Source organism: Ambystoma mexicanum, chromosome 7q (genome assembly GCF_040938575.1).
Source record: "Ambystoma mexicanum isolate Mex_15411 chromosome 7q, UKY_AmexF1_1, whole genome shotgun sequence".
Classification (NCBI taxonomy): domain Eukaryota; kingdom Metazoa; phylum Chordata; class Amphibia; order Caudata; family Ambystomatidae; genus Ambystoma; species Ambystoma mexicanum.
In genome coordinates, this window is record NC_090941.1 from 561,862,882 (window position 1) to 561,882,932 (window position 20,051).

The window sequence follows — 20,051 nt, forward strand, 5'->3', positions numbered from 1 at the left end:
CTTTGCATTAGCTAAATCCTACGGAAGGCGAGGTGGGTATAAACTTACCCCCTGTACTCCTATTCAGTCAGGAACCACTTATGAATCGGCTGAGCCCATTTTGTGTATTTCCATTGGAGGGTGGGCCGAGTGGGCGCTAGTGCACGGGTCACTTTCGGAGTCCATATTTGGGTACGGCTAGTCAGCGGATCCGCACACTGGCGGGAGAGTTTCTATGACTGGCCAGCTGCACAACCTTGGCATGATGAGACCACCACCACAATGCTGATGACCTCAGGGACCCCCAGGCAGGAGACAGCAAAGAACATCATTATCAGGTGGAGGAATATGACACTTGTGGTGAAGACAAAGAAGCAAGTTCTACAAGGCACCTGCTGTTTGTGCTGGAGAGCAGCAACTGCAGGTGAAGGCCTGGTCTCACCAGTTAGGATCTGCTGAATCCCAAGTCTGAATTTGGAAGGGCAAGCAGTGTAGCGAGGTAGCTGGCCAGTCCAAAGGGTGATTCCCAGACACTTTTGAGGGCCTTCTACGGGTAGGATGCTCAAAAAGGGGTCGATACTGATTGGTCAAACCAGTCCAGAGGTTGAAGCACTGATTAAGGCCTTCAGGAGATCAGGGAAAGCAGCAGGGCTTCACCGGGTCTTGACTAGAGGTAATGATGGTTGGCTGCAGCAACGATCTATAGGTCTTCAGCAGGATACTCCTCTTCAAATAGGTCTTTGCTCGAACGACAATCTGAAGAATGGCTGCAGGAGAAGTCTTATCCAAAATTCGAGCTGGAGTCACACCAGAGTGCATTCAACCAGTTAGTGGCTGCCCAATCATGGACAGCCTCCGGCCACCACATCTGTCCAGTGACCGACCCACTTTGGCCAGACTGTGGACCTGGAACAGACAGTCCCAGCGACCACATCTAGCCACAAACTGTTTCCTCCTACCTTAGAGCCCTCCAGCTCTTTTGCTAAATGTTGGGACTTTGAACTTTTAATTCTGTGTGTTTTACTCTTGTGTTTTCTTTGGTTATGGAGTTTTAGACAACTCCATAGGCATCATCTTTTCATGTCGGTCACACAGCACCCTCAGTGCAGTGGCACAGAGAAGCCTTCCAGGCTTTCCCAAGGTTTAAATATCTTCTCTGGGATAAACTACTGTTTCCCAGAGAAAGTAAAGTGAAATTGACTTTACTAGTCTTTTCAAATTCCTAGACCAGCACACCCTATCTCACAATAGAGTGCTGGATGGGTTACTTAGTATCCCCTTTGTCTAGATACTCATGTAGCAGTCAAATGCTACCCTTTCCTATCGAAATGGCTGGAGGCAGTGGTTTTACAACAAACTACCATGATTTTTCCTGACCGCGAACACCGGTAGCGTTAAATCGCGGGAGCCATGTTTTTCAAGATGATGTCTGAGCCCCCTTTGTTTTAACAGGTCCCGGTCTTTTTTTGGCCATTTCTTTGTGCAAAGGACCTTCTAGCGTTTTGCTCTGCGCACCAAACCAGGTTTGGTTCCTTTGTTCATTCAACTTAGCCCAGGACTCTGGCACCTGAGTGTCTGGAGTGGGCAGGAAGTGAGGGAGGTGCCCGAAACTCCCTTTGCTTAGTCTCCTAGGAAACCCAAATGCACTCTGGCGTGTCCGGCAAGGACAGCCACCCTGCTGGGTGAGTGGCAGCTGGGCTTGAATGAATGGGAGGAAACAAGATAAAAGGTGAGTCTCTTGGCTTGGAAGGCAGAGTCGACCACTGGAAAGAAAGAACCGTAGACGAGCTTGAAGAGGACGGCTGCTGCAACTCCTGGACCATTTGTTTGCCCGGTGAAGCCCTGCTGCAGTTCCGAATCACTAAGTTCATCTCAACAGAGAAGCCCTGCAAGGACAACTTCTCCCTTTGAGTTGGTGGGACCAATCAACTCGACACTAAACCACCTGGATACCATTCTCAGAGCTGGTTGCATTTTCCTCAGAGGAAACCGAATAACCAGGGAGAGGGACACCAGTTTGTGTGCTTTACCACAGCTACCGGAATTGAAGATTTGCCAGTGACAGCTTTTTGACCAGTCCCAGTGCAGGAGTCCCCCGACATCCTCCATCTGGTCCCCACGACTGAGGATCAGGAACAGCGAGATCTGCAGGAACTGCCAGGAACAAAAGTCTTCAGCTGCATCTTTTTCTTCATTTGAAAGGTACTATGAAACCAGAGAGTACTTACCTCTCGCGGTGAAAGTGCTTGAAAGTTGCGCAACTAGCAGGCCTAATCAGCTTGTGACCCAACATATAATTCTTCTTGTTACAAACTGTTTGAGAACTTCTACAGAGACTTTACTGTTTACTTAGCAGAACCGTTTTCATCCTGCCCAAGACTTTAGCCCACTGACTTTGGCCTAGCCTATTGAATTGAATCTTCTGGTGAACTCAAAGTATCTGCACTGTCTAAGAAACTTGTAATTCTTTCATGTTGTGAACCTATTCCTTTTTGCTCCTCCTTCAAAGTACTTTGAATGTCTCAGAAACTTAATAAGTATAGTATTGAAGTGTATTTGTGTATGATATCTTACTGCCTCCTTCTAGTGAATGTTTTATAACTGACTGTTGAATACATTAATATGCGTTTACCCACGAAACCTTGTGTAAGAGTTTATTTGAACACCTGTGATTGTGGACCTCTGTGTAACATCATTACAGCTCACATTCACTCTTGAGATAAGCCTGGCTGCTCACCTCTGCTACCAAAAACTGTAGTACAGACAAACGTTATTTTTGCTTACACCTGTAGTCCTAGTTGTGTGTAGTGGTCCAAAAGGGTACTGCGTACAAACTGCCTAACACAAACACATGACGCCGCTTTGTCCGGAAAAGCAAAGTATTTAACCAGGAAATGTCATATGGCATACCAGGCACCTGAGAGCGTAGGAAGAAGGCGAAAAGAAAAGATGAACAAAGGAAAGGGCAACATCTCATGGCACAGACATTTTTAGAGTATATGATACACTAAAAAAGGCATTAGGCAGTAAAATGCAACAGTGCATACGAGAAAAATAAATACGGTAGAAAAATATAGGCTGTCACCAGCCTGTCTGGGACATATCCTATAAGTTACAGAAATGTTACTTAAAACAAAAGAAACAGGATACAAATATCCCCTGCAGCTCTTCATAAGGTGATGTGTGCAGCTTAAAAAAAAGAAATTGGTAATGAGGGGACAGGGCCACCCTCTTACACCTACAGTCGCTGATAAGTGTCCCCAAAAGAGATAAACTAAGCAAGATAAGCAAAGGCTTTCTGCTTTACTAATCTTCAAAAGTCAGAACAGGTTCAAAACAGCAAACAGTTATGGGTGTAGAAAATGTGTTCCCAACATTAAAATGATCTGCTGGTAAAGAGCTTTTCAGGTAACATTGTCAGTCTGTGGTCTCTGACTGTTCATCTCTTGTGAGAGATGTGCAGATCTCAAACAATTTGTATATCTTGAACAAGATACAATGCCTGCAATTAGCCCACACCAATATGTGGCCGAGGACCAAATGACTAACCACAAACCAGGCATTATTCATTCTGATGCCATCAAGATCTTACTAGGTTTAAGTGAACACTTGCTTAGGCACATTTCTTTTCATGAACCTTTGACTAGTTAATCTACGTCCCTATTTTGTTCAGAGAACAGTGCCCAGATCTTTTAGTTGCCCCGAAGGCACAATTCCAAACAGCAAATACATTTTTGAAACCGCCAAAAAAAACAAAAAAAAGAAGAAACAGATGAAAAAAAGAAAAAAAACAAAAAAAACACCATGGTGATCAATGGCCCTTTTTAAGCAGCAAAGCAGTGTGGGAGAGATCTGGGGCACATTCACCAAGTTACACGAGAGTAAATTCAGAGTGAAATTATCCAAGAATAAATTAGTTTTCACTGGGTATTCAATTGGTGCTCTTGACAAAAGCAATAAGGTTAAAACACAAAAGAAATTAAAGTAAAACTCTTGGGCAATATATCTAAAAGGAAAACGCAAAACAACAAGCTTAGAATTACTAAAGTAGTCAAATTGTGCTCAATTCATTACAACTGCTGCTGTAAAAACGAAGTAAAGGTTTACGCTCAAAAGAACAAGCAAGATTTGTTAACCTGGAAGGACTACTGGAGAAATGTAGAGCACTAATTGTGTGGATGCGCCCTAATTCCCACAGCTACGCACTATGCATTAAGGACATGATATAAAGTAGTAATGCTGAAGACCATGATTTCTGATCCTAAATGTCGTCTAAAGGCCATCTGGTCAAGCTTCCAGATATACCTGATTCAAAGTGCTGCAAAAGATGCACATCCTACACAAAAGGAGTCCGCGAAATGGATGGTGTCCATGGTAATCTGAGAATTGGAGGTTTTGACAGGAAAATGGATTAAGGAATAGTGTTGGGTGTAGATACCTTGATTGGCATTGTACAATGTATTGCATAAAGTCTATGTAGTGAAATATGGTGCCCACGCCAATATATTCTATACAGTAATGGTTGTAACTCGCCTGGTGGCAGGGCAATGGGTGGTGGTTCAAGATTTGTTTCCTTAAATATGTATTTTGACAAACGTTTATACTTTTTTTAACAAAATGAAAACAAAACTGTTACGGTTTTAACTTACCAAGAAGGGGAAGAAGAATGGTATAATTATAAGGCATCACGAAGAGATTTACACAATTCAGTGCTGTGCTGGCCTTCAAGTACCCGAAAGGGTGACCAAGTTCACTATATTTTGCGCTGTTGCTCACATATACCTTAGAAAAAACATCATTCAAATAGTTAACATTTTAACTACAAACTGTTCATTCTTAAAAGCAACCAAAGACAAATGGTAACGTGTTGGACAAGATCATAGAATAGATCTTAAATACTTCTAAGAACTAACAGTACCACTTAACATCACCATGTGCTGTCAGATTTGTTTATACTTACAAAATCAGCAAAGCACATTATTTTCAAAACAAGAATTGATGTCATGGAACACAAAAAAGGTTACTTGCCTATAACTATAGTTCCCCAGCTTTTAAGAGTCCCACGTTGAGAAAACCTTCCGGACATCAAGTTGAGAATCACCCATATTCATTTGCAATAGAAATGAAAAAGTAAAACCGAGTAGCCTATTAACCTAATTATGGGCCATTTCTTACCGTAAAGTCGCTAAGCTTCCCCCGCAAGGTCATTTTTAAGATGGATTTCTAAAATTTGGCCTGGTTGACAGATTTGTATTAAATTTGATAGTTATAGTGAACAGGAGAACTTGGTTAGCCAAAACCCAATGGAAGAAGCAGTCAAGGGTATTCTCAGGAGAGTCAGTAGGGGCAGGTGTCCACAATGAGTCCACACAGTGAAGAACACAATAATTCAATTTAGATGGGCAAGTACAAAAATACTATATTTATTCTAGGCCCCAACAGTAGTAAATGAAACAAGCAGGTGATATTGGACAATATTATATATATATATATATATATATATATATATATATATATATATATATATATATATATATATATATATATATATATGATACATTACACACCGTAATCTTATTTCTGATGCTTGTATCTGCTTAGATTCACATGCTGTGCAGAGACCGACATCCAGTGAAAGCTGCAGAGTATTACAGTAGTTGTTTTCGAAACTCAAAAAAGGGACGTAGGTAGGGCGTGCCAGTAATACGATCCCTAGTGTGACGTCCACTGTACCCATGGTGCTTCACGCGTCAAGTCCCTCAGATTGTTTTGTTTCTGACATCAGGTTGCATGAAGTGTAGCATGAGTACAGGTGTAGTAAAGCAGATTATGTTTCAGATAAAGCCCAGAAAACATCTATGCACCTTCTACTCCAAGGGGAGGAAGCGTGGGCGCATGTGAATCTAAGCAGATACAAGAAACAGAAATAAGATTATGGTGAGTAATGTATCCCTTCTGAGGCTTGTGGAATCTGCTGTGATCACATCACATGCTATGCATAGATTAGCAAGAATTGTTTGGAGAAGTTGGTGGGTCGTGAGAAGGTACAGCGGCAAATACATGTTTTAGCACCGCTTGTCCTACCGGAGAATCTGTTTTAGAGCGAGTGTTAATGCAGTAGTGCTGAGTAAGGTATGTACTGAGCTCCATGTAGCTGCTTTGCAAATGGCGTCAAATAGGACGTTTGAGATGAAAGCCAAAGTAGCTCCTCTACCTCTGGTGGAGTGAGTTCTTGGTGTAAAAGGCAGTGTTTTGCTTGATAGAGAGTAGTAGAGCTGTATGCATCGGACTATCCATTTGGGGATGGCGTTCTTGGAAATGCGGTCTCCTCTGCATGGAGATACGCAGACAAACAGTTGGTCTGTTTACTTTGCGGTCTTGACTTGCCTACATAGTAGAGCACCGCCCTCCTTACATCTAATGTATGGAGTTTTTTCTCAGTTGAGCTTGTTGAGTGTTGAAAGAAAGGCAGTAGTTCAGTGGCCTGATTGACATGGAACTTGGAAATTAACTTAGGTGAAAACCTAGGGTGTGTTCTTAATACCAATTTGTCTTTGTGGATCACAAAGAAAGGGTTTTGCACTGACAAAGCTTGCAGTTCACAGACTCCTTATGGAGTGATAGCCACCAGGAAAGCCGTTTTATATGCAAGGTGTTTAAGGCTTGACTTCTGCATAGGCTGAAAGGGGGGTCCCATGAGTTTTGCAAGTACTATATTGAGGTCCCAGCACGGCGGTGGGTTTCAAATAGGAGGGTGGAGTTTCTTTACTCTCTCCATAAATGCCTTAATGACAGGGATTTTCCACAAAGACACCTTACTCTGAGAGGTGGTGTATGCGGATAGAGCCGCTAGGTAAACTATTGAGTTAAATACCAACCCCAGGTCTAATAAGTGAAGCGTGTAATGGAGAATGTGAGATGGAATACATTCTATTGGGTTGGTTTTGACTGGCACCAAATTACAAATCTGTTCCACTTGTCAGAATAACAGTGTCTGGTGTTTGGTTTACGTGCCTCCTTGAAGATTTCCATACACCTTTGAGGTATATTTAGATGTCCAAACTATGACTTCAGGAGCCAGGCTGCCAAGTTTATAGAGCAAGGTTGAGGGTGTAATGTTGTCCCCCTGTGCTGAGAGAGCAAGTTGAATGGGCACGGGCGCTTGATCGGGTCGCACATCGCCAGTGTGCGCATTTGTGGATACCAAGGTTGTATCGCCCACATAGGAGCAACTCGGATTAACGTCATGTATTCCTTGTGAATCTTGTTCACCACCTTGCTGATTAGTGGAGTTGGGGCAAAAGCGTAGACAAATTTCACTGACCAACTCATCCACAGGGCATTCCCCTTGGAGTCGGATTGGGGAAACCTGGACGCAAAGTCTGGGCATTGTTTTCTCTTGTTGCGAACAAATCTAGTGAGAGGTAGCCCCAGTGTGTACACATGTGATCTATGACATTTCTGTCGAGGTGCCACTTGTGCTCTTCTGTTAATGTTCATGTTAAAGGATATTTGTACCGTGCACTATCACCACCGGAATGGTCCCCTGGCGCTCTGGCAGCTCTGAAAGAAAAGGGGAGGGGCGGGTGGGGAGAGTTATTTGTCAGGTTTCCACATTATGTTCTTCACATTTTCAAGGGTCTTAGGAAATGTGGGCGTTTCAGGCATTCATTCTGGAGAACTAGAAGGGGAGGTTGGTTTAAGTACTAGGTTGAGTCTGGGTTTAGTGTAGCAGTTTAAGGGTTAAAGTTTGTTTTCCTTAACTGTTCTTCATTCAGAAAGACTTAGCTCTCCCAAGCCAAAATGGTGGAACTACCTTTCAACAGTGATTAGTTCAGACTTGTGTAGTCATCATTGTGTTGTCACTTAGAATCTTCAGTATTATTCTAAACTGCCTTTCATTAAAGTTATCCTCGGAGTAGGTCATAGAATAGTTAGCTCTAGTAAATAAAGTTAACATTTTCAAAAGATATAAGTGTATATAATTATTGTTAGTTCTAGTCCAATTGTAATATATAGAAGTCAAGAAAGAAGTCTGAACGCTGCTGCAGAAGAGATATACTGACAACCTGATTACTGTGTTGCAGATCTGAAGAGTCCACTAAATTCAGATTAAGCTAAATTACTTTCCGTTTTTTATATTGAAGATTACAAAGTTTTTCTTCCTTTAAAGGAAGGAAGAAACAGCGTTCATCTAATTTGTGTTTTACCTGGAACAGTGAATGTAATGTAAAAAGACTTGAGAAGTTCGTATTAGTTTATGAAACAAAACTTGTACAGTTAAAGCAGTAGGAAGTAGAGTGAATTTCAATTTTTGTTTGCAAGTTTATTTTTTTGCTAAGAATAACTAACAAGGCATGCAGATCTGAATTGCTGTGTTTTTAACCTTGTACTAACTATAGATCTAATGTTATTTAAGTTTGAGTTAGCAGCGTAGAGGATCGTGCGGAACGAAGGATCTATTTAGCGCACAAGTTAAGAAAAAAGGACCTTACGACGTCGCGTGTGTGTCGCAGCCATTTTGGCTTTTTTGATTTTGATTATTTTCTTCATTGCGCTCCATGTCGAGGTGATCCACAGATAAAGACATTGCTATAGGCGACGCAGTTTTCAGATTTTTGGATAAAGACTATTTTAAACAAGAGACTTCACCTGATACATGAAAGGTATTTATTAAAGGAAAGAACTATTAGAAAAGAATAAGCAGCAAGTCATTTTTAAATACAGTTAATAATAATGTTTGGGAAAACATTATTTTAAAGATATCTGTGAGAAGCTAAAAGAGAGAAAGAGCAGGGTTGAGGAGGAAGTTGATTTTGAAAGTTTTCAGCAATAACAGTTACAAGTTGAACACATTTTCAAGAAGTCAGCAGTCAGCACTAGAACTTCTTCATAAGCAGCCTAAAGGCAATCAAGCTTAGGCAACAGGTATGAGAATTAAAATAGAAGAGAATTACTTACCTTTGAGAGAGTCCAGTTAAGTGGTGAGAATAAATATTTAAATTCTATAAAATTGTACTTCCTTTTTAGGACAACTACTGAACCTGCATTTTCCAGTGAAGACAGACAGACTCGAGCAGTAGAAGTTCCTGAGTTTATTATTTTCTCCATTCCCCTTTCCCCTTGGGTTTGACTGTCCAATAGTTTTATAATAGCAGGATTGTTGGGCTGGCGGGCTTAGGGGGGTCTGGAAGGCCAGCTTCACTCCTGCAGGATCGTTCAGCAACAGGCATGACATTAGTGGGATGAGCTGGAGAAGTGCAAGAGCAGTGATGTGCTGTTGGCGGCCTTGGGCCGGAATTCCGTTGGCTGGGCTTGGGGTGTTATACTGTTGGGAGACATTGTGTTCTGTTGTGGTGGTTCATTTGTGCTTCGTTTGGTTGCTGCAGTGTAGTGAAGTTTGTGCGGTTTGTTGTGATGTATGTTTGTGGTTGTGTTTGATTAGAGTTTGAGAGGTGTATACAGAGGGTGAAGTTGTTAGTGGATTGGTTAATTGGCATTGCTGTCTAGAAGGGAGCCGCTACATTTCCCCCATTTCTAATTCAGTGGGGTGTGTCACAGTGTTTGCGTCCAGAACAGGGTTGTACGACGCTCACAGTCCCTTTTCCATATGGCATACATTCATTCGCATAACCTTGCCCAAGTTGTGTACCAGCCGTCTACGTGGCCCGTTTGTGGGCGGGCAGACCTTTGTGCCTCCACGTAGTCTGGCCCAAAGAGCATTCCCTATCTAGTCTAGTAGGATGGTGGCATCGGTAAGCCCGGGTTTGCTCCTTCCTCTGCTTCACCCTCTTATTCGGTTGCTCATTCGTGTTACCGCTACTACCCCCTTTGGACTGTGGCAATGCTAGCACTTGCAATTATCTCCATGCACGGCGTCTGCCTTCATTCAAGACTTTCTTCATCCATGGTCTTGCCAATATCGCCAGCTTAGTTGGTGTGGCAGGTGCTAACTCTCACCCAACTTTATTCAGGTATGAACTATACCATCATTTATCGCATGGGTGATGTTTGTTTTCTGGGAGTTGGCTAAAGACGTTTGCTCTGTCCTCATGGGTGTCGTTTGTGTCCTTTTAGATTTAGTGTTCTCTTGTTGTAGTAAGAGTTTCTTTATTCAGTTTTGGATGGTCATTGTCGTCCTAGATTGTCAACCTTTTCATTGTTTTTCCAGTTTGGTTTTTCAGTTTGAGTCTGTGAAGAGCCAGGTTTTTAGTAGTTTTCTGAATTATAGGTGGTCTTTGGTGCTTCTTATTTCTTTCGGGATGTTGTTCCAGGTTTTTGCAGCTAAGTGGGAGAAGTAGGAGCCTCCAAGTTTTTTCTTAAGGTATGGTTTTTCTTCCAGACGGATTTCGTTGCTTGATCTGAGGAGTCTTGTCATCTTGTAGATTGTTAATTTCTTTTGCAGGAATTCGGCTCCTTGTCCGCTTATTGCCGTGTGTTTTATGCACATTGTTTTGAAGGTGATGCAATGTTTGACTGGGAGCCAGTGCAGTGTTTTTAGGGCTGAGTGATGTGGTCTCTTCTGGATAGTTTGAGGAGTCGTCTGGATGCTGCATTTTGGATCTGTTGTAGTTTCTTCAGGAGGTATTCTGGCATCCCGAGAGAGGCTGTTTGCGTAGTCGATTCTTGACATGAGGGCGACGATTGTGAGTGTTTTGTGGGTGAAGGAGAGGAAGGGTAAGATTCTTCTTGCTGTGTGAAGGAGGAAGAAGCATTTCTTGATTATTGCATTTATTTGTGGGTCTAAGGTTAGGGTGTTGTCCATCAGGACGCCCAGGTTTTTTACGACCTTAGATGGAATTTGAATATAGGTGTTCTCTTGATTTTTGGATATAATCACAATTTCTGTCTTTCCTGGGTTGATTTTCAAGTTGTTGGCATGCATTGAGTTAAAGACTTCTTTTAGACACTCGATTAGGGTCGAAAGATCGGCTTGAGTGTCTTCGATATTGTAGATGATTTGAGTGTCTTTGATTTGTAGATGATTTTGAGTGTCATCTGCGTAGTTGTAGCACGTAATTTTGTATTTTTTGAAGATTCTGATTAGTGCGGTTTGGTAGATGTTGAAGTACAGTGGTGATAATGACCCTTGTGGTACTCCACAGTCGTTGACTCGTGGTGTGGATTTGAAGAGCTTTAACCAAATGGTTTGTTCTGTCTGCTAGGAAAGATTTAGTCCAGAGTAGTGCATTGTCTGTTATGCCTATGTCTTCTAGCGTTTTGGTTAGGGTGTCATGGTTAACTGTGTCAAAGGCTGCTGAGAGGTCTAGCAGAATCAGGGCTAAGGTTGTGTCGGAGTCCGCGTGCGTTTGTAGGTCGTCCCAGATGGATAGAGCTGTTTATGTTCCTCTTGCGGGTCTGAGGCCGACTTGTGCCTGGTCCAATAGGTGGTGTTTTTCTACGTGTTCTTGGGCTAATTTGTATACGTAGGTTTCCAGGAGTTTTGCTGGGTAGGGAATGTTTAAGATGGGCCTGTAGTTGGAGAGGTGTTCCACGTCTCCACTTGTGTTTAAGAGTGGTTTGATATATGCTGATTGGAAGGATCTTGGTACGGTTCCTGTTGCTAGTGAGTGATTTAGGAGGTATCTAATATTCCGATGGTGCTCCTTGTGCGAGGATTGATTTGTAGATGTCAGGCGGGCATGGACCCATGGGTGAACCTGATTCCTTGCTGTGTTTCACCAGCAAGACGAAAGCCTCTGCTAATATTTCGGGATAGTTTTAGAGTTGCTGTGTTTCTGCGTTCGATTCGGTTGGTTGCATGTTATGGTTGGTTGGTCTGTTTAGTATGATTTGTCGGATGTTGTTGATTTTGATCTTGAAGTGGTCTGCCAGGTCGTTGAAGTTTGTGGGGGTTGGGGTGTTGTCACAGCCTGGTGGGTTTCTCATTACTTTAATGATGTTGAACATTTCTTTTTGCGAGTTTGTCACGTTGGTGATTCTGTCGTCATAATGCCTTCTCTTTGCCTTTTGCATTTCCTTTTTCTATGCTCTGAATTGTTTCTGGAACAATTTTCTTTATTCTGGGTTGTATTCTTTCCTCCATTCCAAATCCGTTTTCTTGTTCTCCTTTTTCATGGTGCTTAGTAGTGGGGTGGACCATTTTGCCATTGATCTTTCTTTTGATGGGGTGAATGGTTTTTCTGGGGCAACCTTTTCAATTGCGTAAGCGATCCATTTGTGTAGCAGCTTCGTTTTCCTGTCTAGGTCAGCCAGCTCTAGTTCTGTAATTGAGGGTTTGGTTGTCTAGTTCTCCTGGTAAAAGATCTCTTCTTAGAGAGTCCGCTAGAGTGTTAAGTTCCCCAGGAACATGTTGGGAAGTTAGGAATACTCCCTGTTCGAGTAACAATTGCTATATCTTCTGTGCTAGTTTGAACAGATTTGTAGAATGTGTGCCCCCCCCTGCTCATTTATATAGAACATTGCAGTGGTGCTGTCTGAGAATTTGTACAGACTGATTTGTCAGATGTACATCGAAGGCTTGAAGCGCTTTGAGTACTGACAGAAGTTCCAGCAGGTTGATGTGGTTCTGTGCTGTGATTTGAGTCCACAAACCATGCGCTGTGAGATGAATGTGATGGGCCTCCCCATCCGGTGAGGGATGCGTCTGTTGTAACGATTGCTTGCACCGCTAAATCGTGGAAGGGTTTACCCACCTTCAACAGTTTCTCCTTTGTACACCAACATAGAGCTTGTACTAGTGTTAGCAAAACGACCACTAGATCGCCCCACTGACCGCTTGCATGAGTCCACTGTTTCGCCAACCACTCGTGCATCGGGCACATGCGCATTTGTGTGTGTGAGACCAGGTAAATCCATGATGCCATCATTCCGAGAAGGCACATTACTTTGTATACAGTTATCTGGTGACCGGCTAGATACGGAGGTATTTGCAGCAGTAGGTTTTCTACTCTTTCCTTTGATGGAAAGACTAGACCTTCTGTTTTTGTGACAGCTCCTAAGAACTGTTTGGTATTGTTTGGTAGAAGACAGGACTTTCTCGTTGATAGAGAAACCCAATTGGAAAAGAAAGTTGATCGTTCTTTGGGTATTTTGCTTGCAAGTTTGGGGGGGGGGGGGGTTCCCCTGTGATCAGCAAGTCGTCCAGGTAAGGGTACACTGGGATTGTCTCCCTGCATAGATGTGCCATCACCAGCGCCAGTACTTTGTTGAACACCCTTGGACTGGATGCTATGCCAAAGGGTAGCACCTTGAATCGGTAGTGCTGGTTTTGCCATCTTGAAACGCAAGAATTGTGTGCGCTGGGAACATTGAAATATAGAAATAAGCATCTTTCATATTCAAGTTGATGTAGTCCCCCCGCTTTTGCAGTGGGATTACTTCTTGTAGCATAGTCATGCAGAATTTTTGTGGCTTGACGCAAGTGTTTGCAGGACGCAGATCTAATACAGGGCGCATTGTGAGATATTTTTGGGCACAAGGAAGTACATTGAATTGATAGACTTGTTTACTTGGTTCGCCAAGACGGTTTCGACGGCGTCCTTTAATAGCAGCGCTGCCACCTCTTCCAGTAGAATGCGTTCTTCCTTTGAGGTGGTTCTTTGTCTCCAGGGACGGATGGCTGGGTCGCTGAATCAGCTCTATACAATAACCACCTGCTACGATAGAAAGCACCCACTTGTCTGAGGCAATTCCCTCCCATACGTGGGTAGTGTGTTATGTGTCCTACTGGAGTGGCATGGGAGGGAACCTATAGCGGGTGGTCATTGTTTTGGTGGTGTGGATCCGCCTCTGGAAGAGGAAGCTACGGCCCTGCCGCAAGTACTTTTCTGGCCTCTCTGGAAACCTTGCGAGGACTGGCCCTGTGGTGAGCCCCAGACGAGCCCTTCCCCTGGTTGTACCCAGACCCTCTTTGTGAAATTTTCCACTAAAGTGATGAAAATTATAGCCCCTCTCTGACCTGAGTGTTTATGGGTAAGATGGCCCAGTGACTTTAAGGTGTCGTATTCTTTCTTGGCACTTTTGAGGGTGTCTTCTACTGCCTTCCCGAACAAGACATTCGGTTCTATCAGCGTGTTCAGAAGAGTCGCATGTGTCTCGAGTTTAAAGCCCGACTGGCGTAGCCATGCATGAAGTTTGATAATCGTGCCTTCAGCAATTATCCTACCTGCATTATCTAGACTATTTTTTAGAATGCAGTTAGCAACAGCTTTGCCTTCTGAAATAGCGAGAGAGAGTTGGGATTTAAGGGGCGCTGGGGCTAACCTCCAATGAATTTGGCTTTAACTGACCCCTGATGTAAAAGGGGTTTGAGGAAGCTGGTTGGAAGACCTTTTCAATGAGCAGGTTTACAGCCTGTGGTCAGTTTGGGGTTAGCAAGGAGGGTTAATTCGCCTCTGTACAGACTGGAGGATAGGGACAAATTGGGCAGCAGATTTTTTTGTCTCCCAAAATGTTCTGGACAAAGTGTTTGTCTATTTGGGTTTATTTGGAAATTTTCAGCTACCTTTAGGAGCATATCATTACACTGGATTTGGTTGTCGACCGGTGAGTCTGCCACTGGTGGGTCTATATGATCCGGCGACTAGGACGTAGACGTCTTCATCGTCAGTGTCATAAAACTGGTCCACATCCCCCATGTCCACTTGGTCCTCAGTGTGTGTATGCTCCAGTGTCCTGGAAGCTTTGAGTGGATTCAGAGTATGAAAGCGGCCCTGGGTCCTGCTGAGGGGTGGCTGTTTGAGAGGTGTCTGTATGGGGTCTTTTGGCGGGGGGGGTTGAATAAGAATGGCCCCACCTGCTGGTGGAGTGCCTTGGAGATTTACCAAAGCCTCTGCGTGGCTGTTGAAGAAATTGGCTAATGAGGACATGCGTTTCATGATCCGATCTAAGTCTTCTGCAGACCACTGGGAAGAACTTGGGACAGCAGGTGATGGGGCAACAGCTGGTGTAGGTGCGAGAGCTGGCTCAGGGGCAGGGTGTTTCTTGTGCCTCTAAGCCCCTGAAATGGATCCTTCCCCTGTGTCATAGTTTCCGTATGTCTAGAGGACTTGTGGTGTTTCGAAGTCTGACCCTTTAGAAGAGTGTCCGAGACATTATTATTTTTTTTTTTAATAAGTTCAGACATTTTCGAGGTCTGAGGGGATTTTGCAGGGGCCTTCGACGTTTTTCGACAGTCGTTTCTCGGCCTGCATCGCTTGTTAGTTTTGGACACTGCGTCCAAACCGGGCTGGTCTCTAGATTTGGGGGCCTGCCGTGAAGTGAAAGCGATTGCCCAGAGGACAGGGAACTGTCAGACCTTCCCTTGACGCTGTGTGAGGCCTTCTGGTCAGTGTTCAAGTCAACTTGTGGCCGAGAGTTGTGTGTTTAGTGTGGGTATGCTTGTCTGTGCCAGGGCCGCCGGGTGTCGTCCCCATAACAGAGCCGGCCTGCCTGATGGGGTCCCGACGGATGGTGTATCCAAGGGATCCTGTTCGCCGTCGTCACTAAAGACGCTGATGCTGCTTTTACTGGAGGCACCCTTAACATCCTTGTGGGCCTCGGCCTGTATGATGTGGTGTGGTGTGGTGGGCCGAGCGCTTCGTTTTACGGTCTTTTAAAGTCTTGGGCTTGAAGATTTGCAGTGGCCTTATTTATGGTCCCCTAGAAGACGAAGGTTGCACACCCGATGCAAGTCTTTCCAGGGAAATATTTTATTGCAGGATGGACAAGATTTAAATGGTGTATTCTCCATTTTGTGAGGGGAAGGCAGCTTGCGAATAAAATATACATTCTTAGGGAACTAGCATATGAACCAACCCCCACTCTCCCTACTGTGAGGGCTGAAGCCCGAAGCAGCCTTCTGAGGCCATCTGAAAGAGTTTGTCGAAGCGAGTTCAGCAGTCGACAAAGGTAGTCCTCGAAACTGTCGCCAAAGGTATTTGAGGGTAACGGCTAAGAAAGCACAATAAGAGTAACTCGCTCTAATTACTAAAATGGCGATAGCCAGAAGGAACTCCACTTTCAGCGTCTGACATTCATGGCGGAAAAAAACAATCTGAGGGACCACAGCGCGTAAGCACCATGGGTACAGAGGACGTCACAATAGGGATAGTAATACTGGCACGCCCTGTTGACGTCCCTTTTCAACCATGTGATCTAAGCAGATTCCACAAGCCTCAGAAGTATATATAGGATACATTACTTACTGTAATCATATTTCTGATACTTGTAGTTGCTTAGATTCACATGCTATGCATAGGCTGACATTTAGTGGAAGGTGCAGAGTATTACAGTAGTTTTCAAAACTCGAAAAAGGGACGTTGACAAGGTGTGCCATTAAACATCTGACTATCCATCTGAAGATGGCATTTTTGGAAATGCAATCTCCTTCTCTGCCTGGTGATACGCAGAAAAACACTTGATCTGTTTTTCTAAGCGGTCTGGTCTTGTTTACGTAGTAAAGGACCACCCTCCTCAATTGATTGGTTCACATGGAATTTGGAGATAAAACTTAGGGGAGAACCTAGGATGAGTATGAAAAACCAATTTATCTTTGTGTATGATAATGAAAGGGTCCTGCACCGACCATACTTTCAATTCACTAACCCTTCTAACAGAAGTAACACCCACTAAAAAGGCAGTCTTGTATGTCAGGTGTTTCAGACTTGTGCATAGGCTCGAATGGGAGCCCCATAGCTTTGCGAGTAATACATTGAGATCCCATCCTGGCGGTGGGTTTGAAATTGGAGGGTGGAGTCTCTTTACTCCCTCCATAAATGCCTTAATGACAGATTTTCCACCACAAGACTTTATTTTGCAAGGTGGTATATGGTGATAAAGCCGCCAGGTGGACCTTTATAGAGTTGAATACTAACCCCGAATCTAACAAGTGGAGCATATTTAGTATTTATTTGTATAGTGGTAAATTAAAGGTGACCAAACTGAATTCAGGAGCCATGCTGCCAAGTTCGAGTGTGGTTGTGGGTGTACAGTTGTTCCACCGTGTTGGGTTAACAGGTTGGTTCGACACAGGAGTTTGATGGGAATCGCACATCGCCAGTTTGCGCAGATGTGGATACCACAGTTGTCTCGCCCACATGGGAGCAACTAAGATGAGCGTCATCTGTTCTCTGTGTATCTTGTTCACTATCCTGCGCATTAATGGAGTCGGGAGTGGGGGGGGCAGCGTAAGCAAATCTCCCTGATCAGTTCATCCATAGGGTGTTCCCCTTGGAGTCTGGCTGGGAGAACCTGGACGCGATGTCTGGCCATTGCTCGTTTTCTCCTATAGCGAACAAGTCTATTGTGAGGTAACCCCACTGAAAGAAGATGTGGTCTACGACGCTTGAGTCTAGTTGCCACTCATGCTCCTCTGGTAGGGGATCTCTGCTCAGAGAGTCTGTTAGAGTGTTGAGTACCCCTGGAACGTGTTGGGAGAATAGGGATATTCCTCGTCTGAGTGAACATTTAAATATTTTCTGTGCCAAATTGGACAGACTTGGAGAGTGTGTGCCCCCATTTGTTGATGTAGAACATCGCAGTAGTGCTGTCTGTTAGAAATTGAACCGTCTGGTTCCCAAGTTGCGCTTTGAATGCTTCAAGTGCTTTGAATACTGCTAGTAGTTCCAGCAGGTTAATGTGGTTCTGTGCCGTGATGCGAGTCCACAGACCATGTGCAGTGTGGTGAAGGTAATGAGCCTGCCACCCGGAGAGTGATGCGTCTGTTGTGACGATCGCTTGTGCTTCCGGATCGTGGAAGGGTTTTCCCTTTAACACCAGTGTAGGTTCTGAACTAGTGTTGGCAAAATGACCACTAAATCATCCCACTGACCTCTTGTCAGAGACCATTGTATCGCCAACCACTCCTACATCAGTCACATGCGCAGACGTGCATCTGGGACTAGATATATGTACGATGCCATCATGCCTAACAAACGCATTGCTTTGCGTACACTTATCTGGAGACCGCCATGATACTCGGGTATTTGCCGAAGCATGTTTTGAACTCTTTCCAAGGATGGAAAGGCTAAGCCTGTTCTTGTGTCTAAGACAGCTCCTAGGGACTGTTTTGTTGTGTTTGGTACAAGACTTCACTTATTCGCATTTATAGAGAAACCCAATTGGAAGAGAAAGTTTATGGTTCTTTGCGTGTTTAGTTTGCAAAGATGGGTTGTTCTGTGATCAGCCAGTCGTCCAGGTAGGGGTACAGTGGGATTGCCTCCCTGCGCAGGTGCGCCGCCACCACCGCCAGTACCTTGGTGAATACCCTTGGAGCTAAGGCTATTCCAAAGGGTAGCACCTTGAATTGGTAGTGCTTGTTTGGTACTTTGAATCGCAAGAGTTTTCTATGCGCTGGGAACATTGAAATATGTAAATGGGCATCTTTCATATCCAGTGTTGCCATGTAATCCCCCCGCTTTAGCAGGAGGATTACTTCTTGTAGCATTGTCATGCAGAATCTTTGTGGCTTTACATAAGTGTTTGCAGGGCGTAAGTCTAATACTGGGCGCATAGTTCGATCTATTTTTGGCACAAGGAAGTATGTTGAATAAATGCACTTGTTTACCTCGTTGGACGGCACAATCTCGATGGAGTCTTTGAGAAGCAGCGCATTGACTTCCTCCATCAAGATAAGCTGTTCTTCCTTTGTTGTCTTCCTTTGGCGCGGGGGTGGTTTGATGAGGAGGTCCACACAATAGCCTCCCGCTACTGTTGATGGCACCCACTTGTTGTGGTTATTCTCTCCCATGCATGGGAGAAGTGTGAAATCCTTCCCCCCTACCGGGGCGGCATGGGAGGGAACCTGTAGCGGGTTGTCATTGTTTGGGAGGTGTTCCTCCACCTCAAGATGTGGAGGCTCTCCCCAGGCCGCGGGATCTGCGCTGGCCTCTTGGATTACCCTGAGACGAATGACCCTGGGCGTTATTCCATAATGTATTTTGGCTTTGTCCATATCCAGGGCCTCTTTGGGAATTTTGGCCACGAAAACAGCGAAAATTGTCCCCGCCCCTTTGGCCAGGTTGTTTATTAGTCAGTTGCCCAAGGGATTTGAGGGTATCATATTCCTCTTTGGCTGATTTCAGAGCGTCGTCTACCGCTTTGCCGAAAAGCATGGTTGCTTCCACTGGCAGGTTGAGTAACGTTGCCTGGGTCTCAAGTTTAAAACCAGACTGGCGCAGCCAAGCATGGCGCTTGATAATGGTTCCTTCCGCAATAATACGGCTCGCATTATCTGAAGCATCAAGATTGTTCTGAGAATGCAGCTGGCGGTGGCTTTGCTTTCTGCTGCGACTAGGGCAAGTTTAGACTTTAAAGGGATGGTCTAGTAAAATGTTTATTTAAAAAATAGATGGGCAACATAAAAAAAAAAAATACTAGCATTCTCTTTTTTTAAACTTCCTATGTAAAATTTTGAGCTATTCAAGCTCAAAATTCGCAAAAGCAAGCACATGGGCGCATCCATTTTGTGAAATGGAGGCCCTCCTGTGCTGGCTTTTGCTTTTGCGGCACTAATGAAGGAAAAGCCAGCCAGCTGTAGTAAACAAAAGCTACGGCTGGGTGGCTTTCCCTTCATTAGTGCTGTAGGCGGAGGACGGGGACCGGAGACCAGAGCAGGAAAGCTGCAGCTGAATCTCGGTAAGTGCCATTTATTTTTTTAAAACCTTTATTTTTGGTATTTAACACACCGGACAGTTACACACCCCCATTAGGGTGGATTATCAACTTTGCGCCGTTAACTTAGACCCCCTCCATCCCCCCCCCACGTTCCCCGCCCGCCCCCCCCCCCCCGCCGCCTCAAGGCAGATATGCTGGTGAGCAACAGTTGGCCCCACTGGGTCCTCGCACTGGGGATTATTGGCCTGACTTCAGACTGTATCAGGGTGTGTTGCCTGACTCCGAAGTGTCTGTTGAGGAGGTTTCATCTTCATTTATCAGAAAAGTTATCAGCGGGCCCCAGATGTCAGGCGGGCGCGCGTGCTGAGGAAGGAGTTTAATGAAGTCTGCCTCTGCATCCTGGTAATAGAGTAGATCCTTTCGCCAGGCTGTGTAGGATGGCAGGGGGCCGCGGCCCCATGCCAGAGCGACTCTCCTGCGGGCTAGTGTTAGTAGGACTCTGGCCAGTTTCCTCG

The 20,051-nt window shown here is 44.5% G+C and overlaps 1 protein-coding gene across 2 annotated transcripts in view; it reads right to left on the minus strand.

The window, feature by feature from the left end:
- Positions 1–20,051, minus strand: part of INTS6 (integrator complex subunit 6) — a 1,045,054-nt gene that overhangs the window by 585,797 nt on the left and 439,206 nt on the right. For both annotated transcript variants that reach the window (XM_069640441.1, XM_069640442.1), the window contains exon 9: positions 4,629–4,761. In XM_069640441.1, the coding sequence (XP_069496542.1) occupies positions 4,629–4,761 (133 nt within the window). The remainder of the gene's footprint in view (positions 1–4,628; positions 4,762–20,051) is intronic.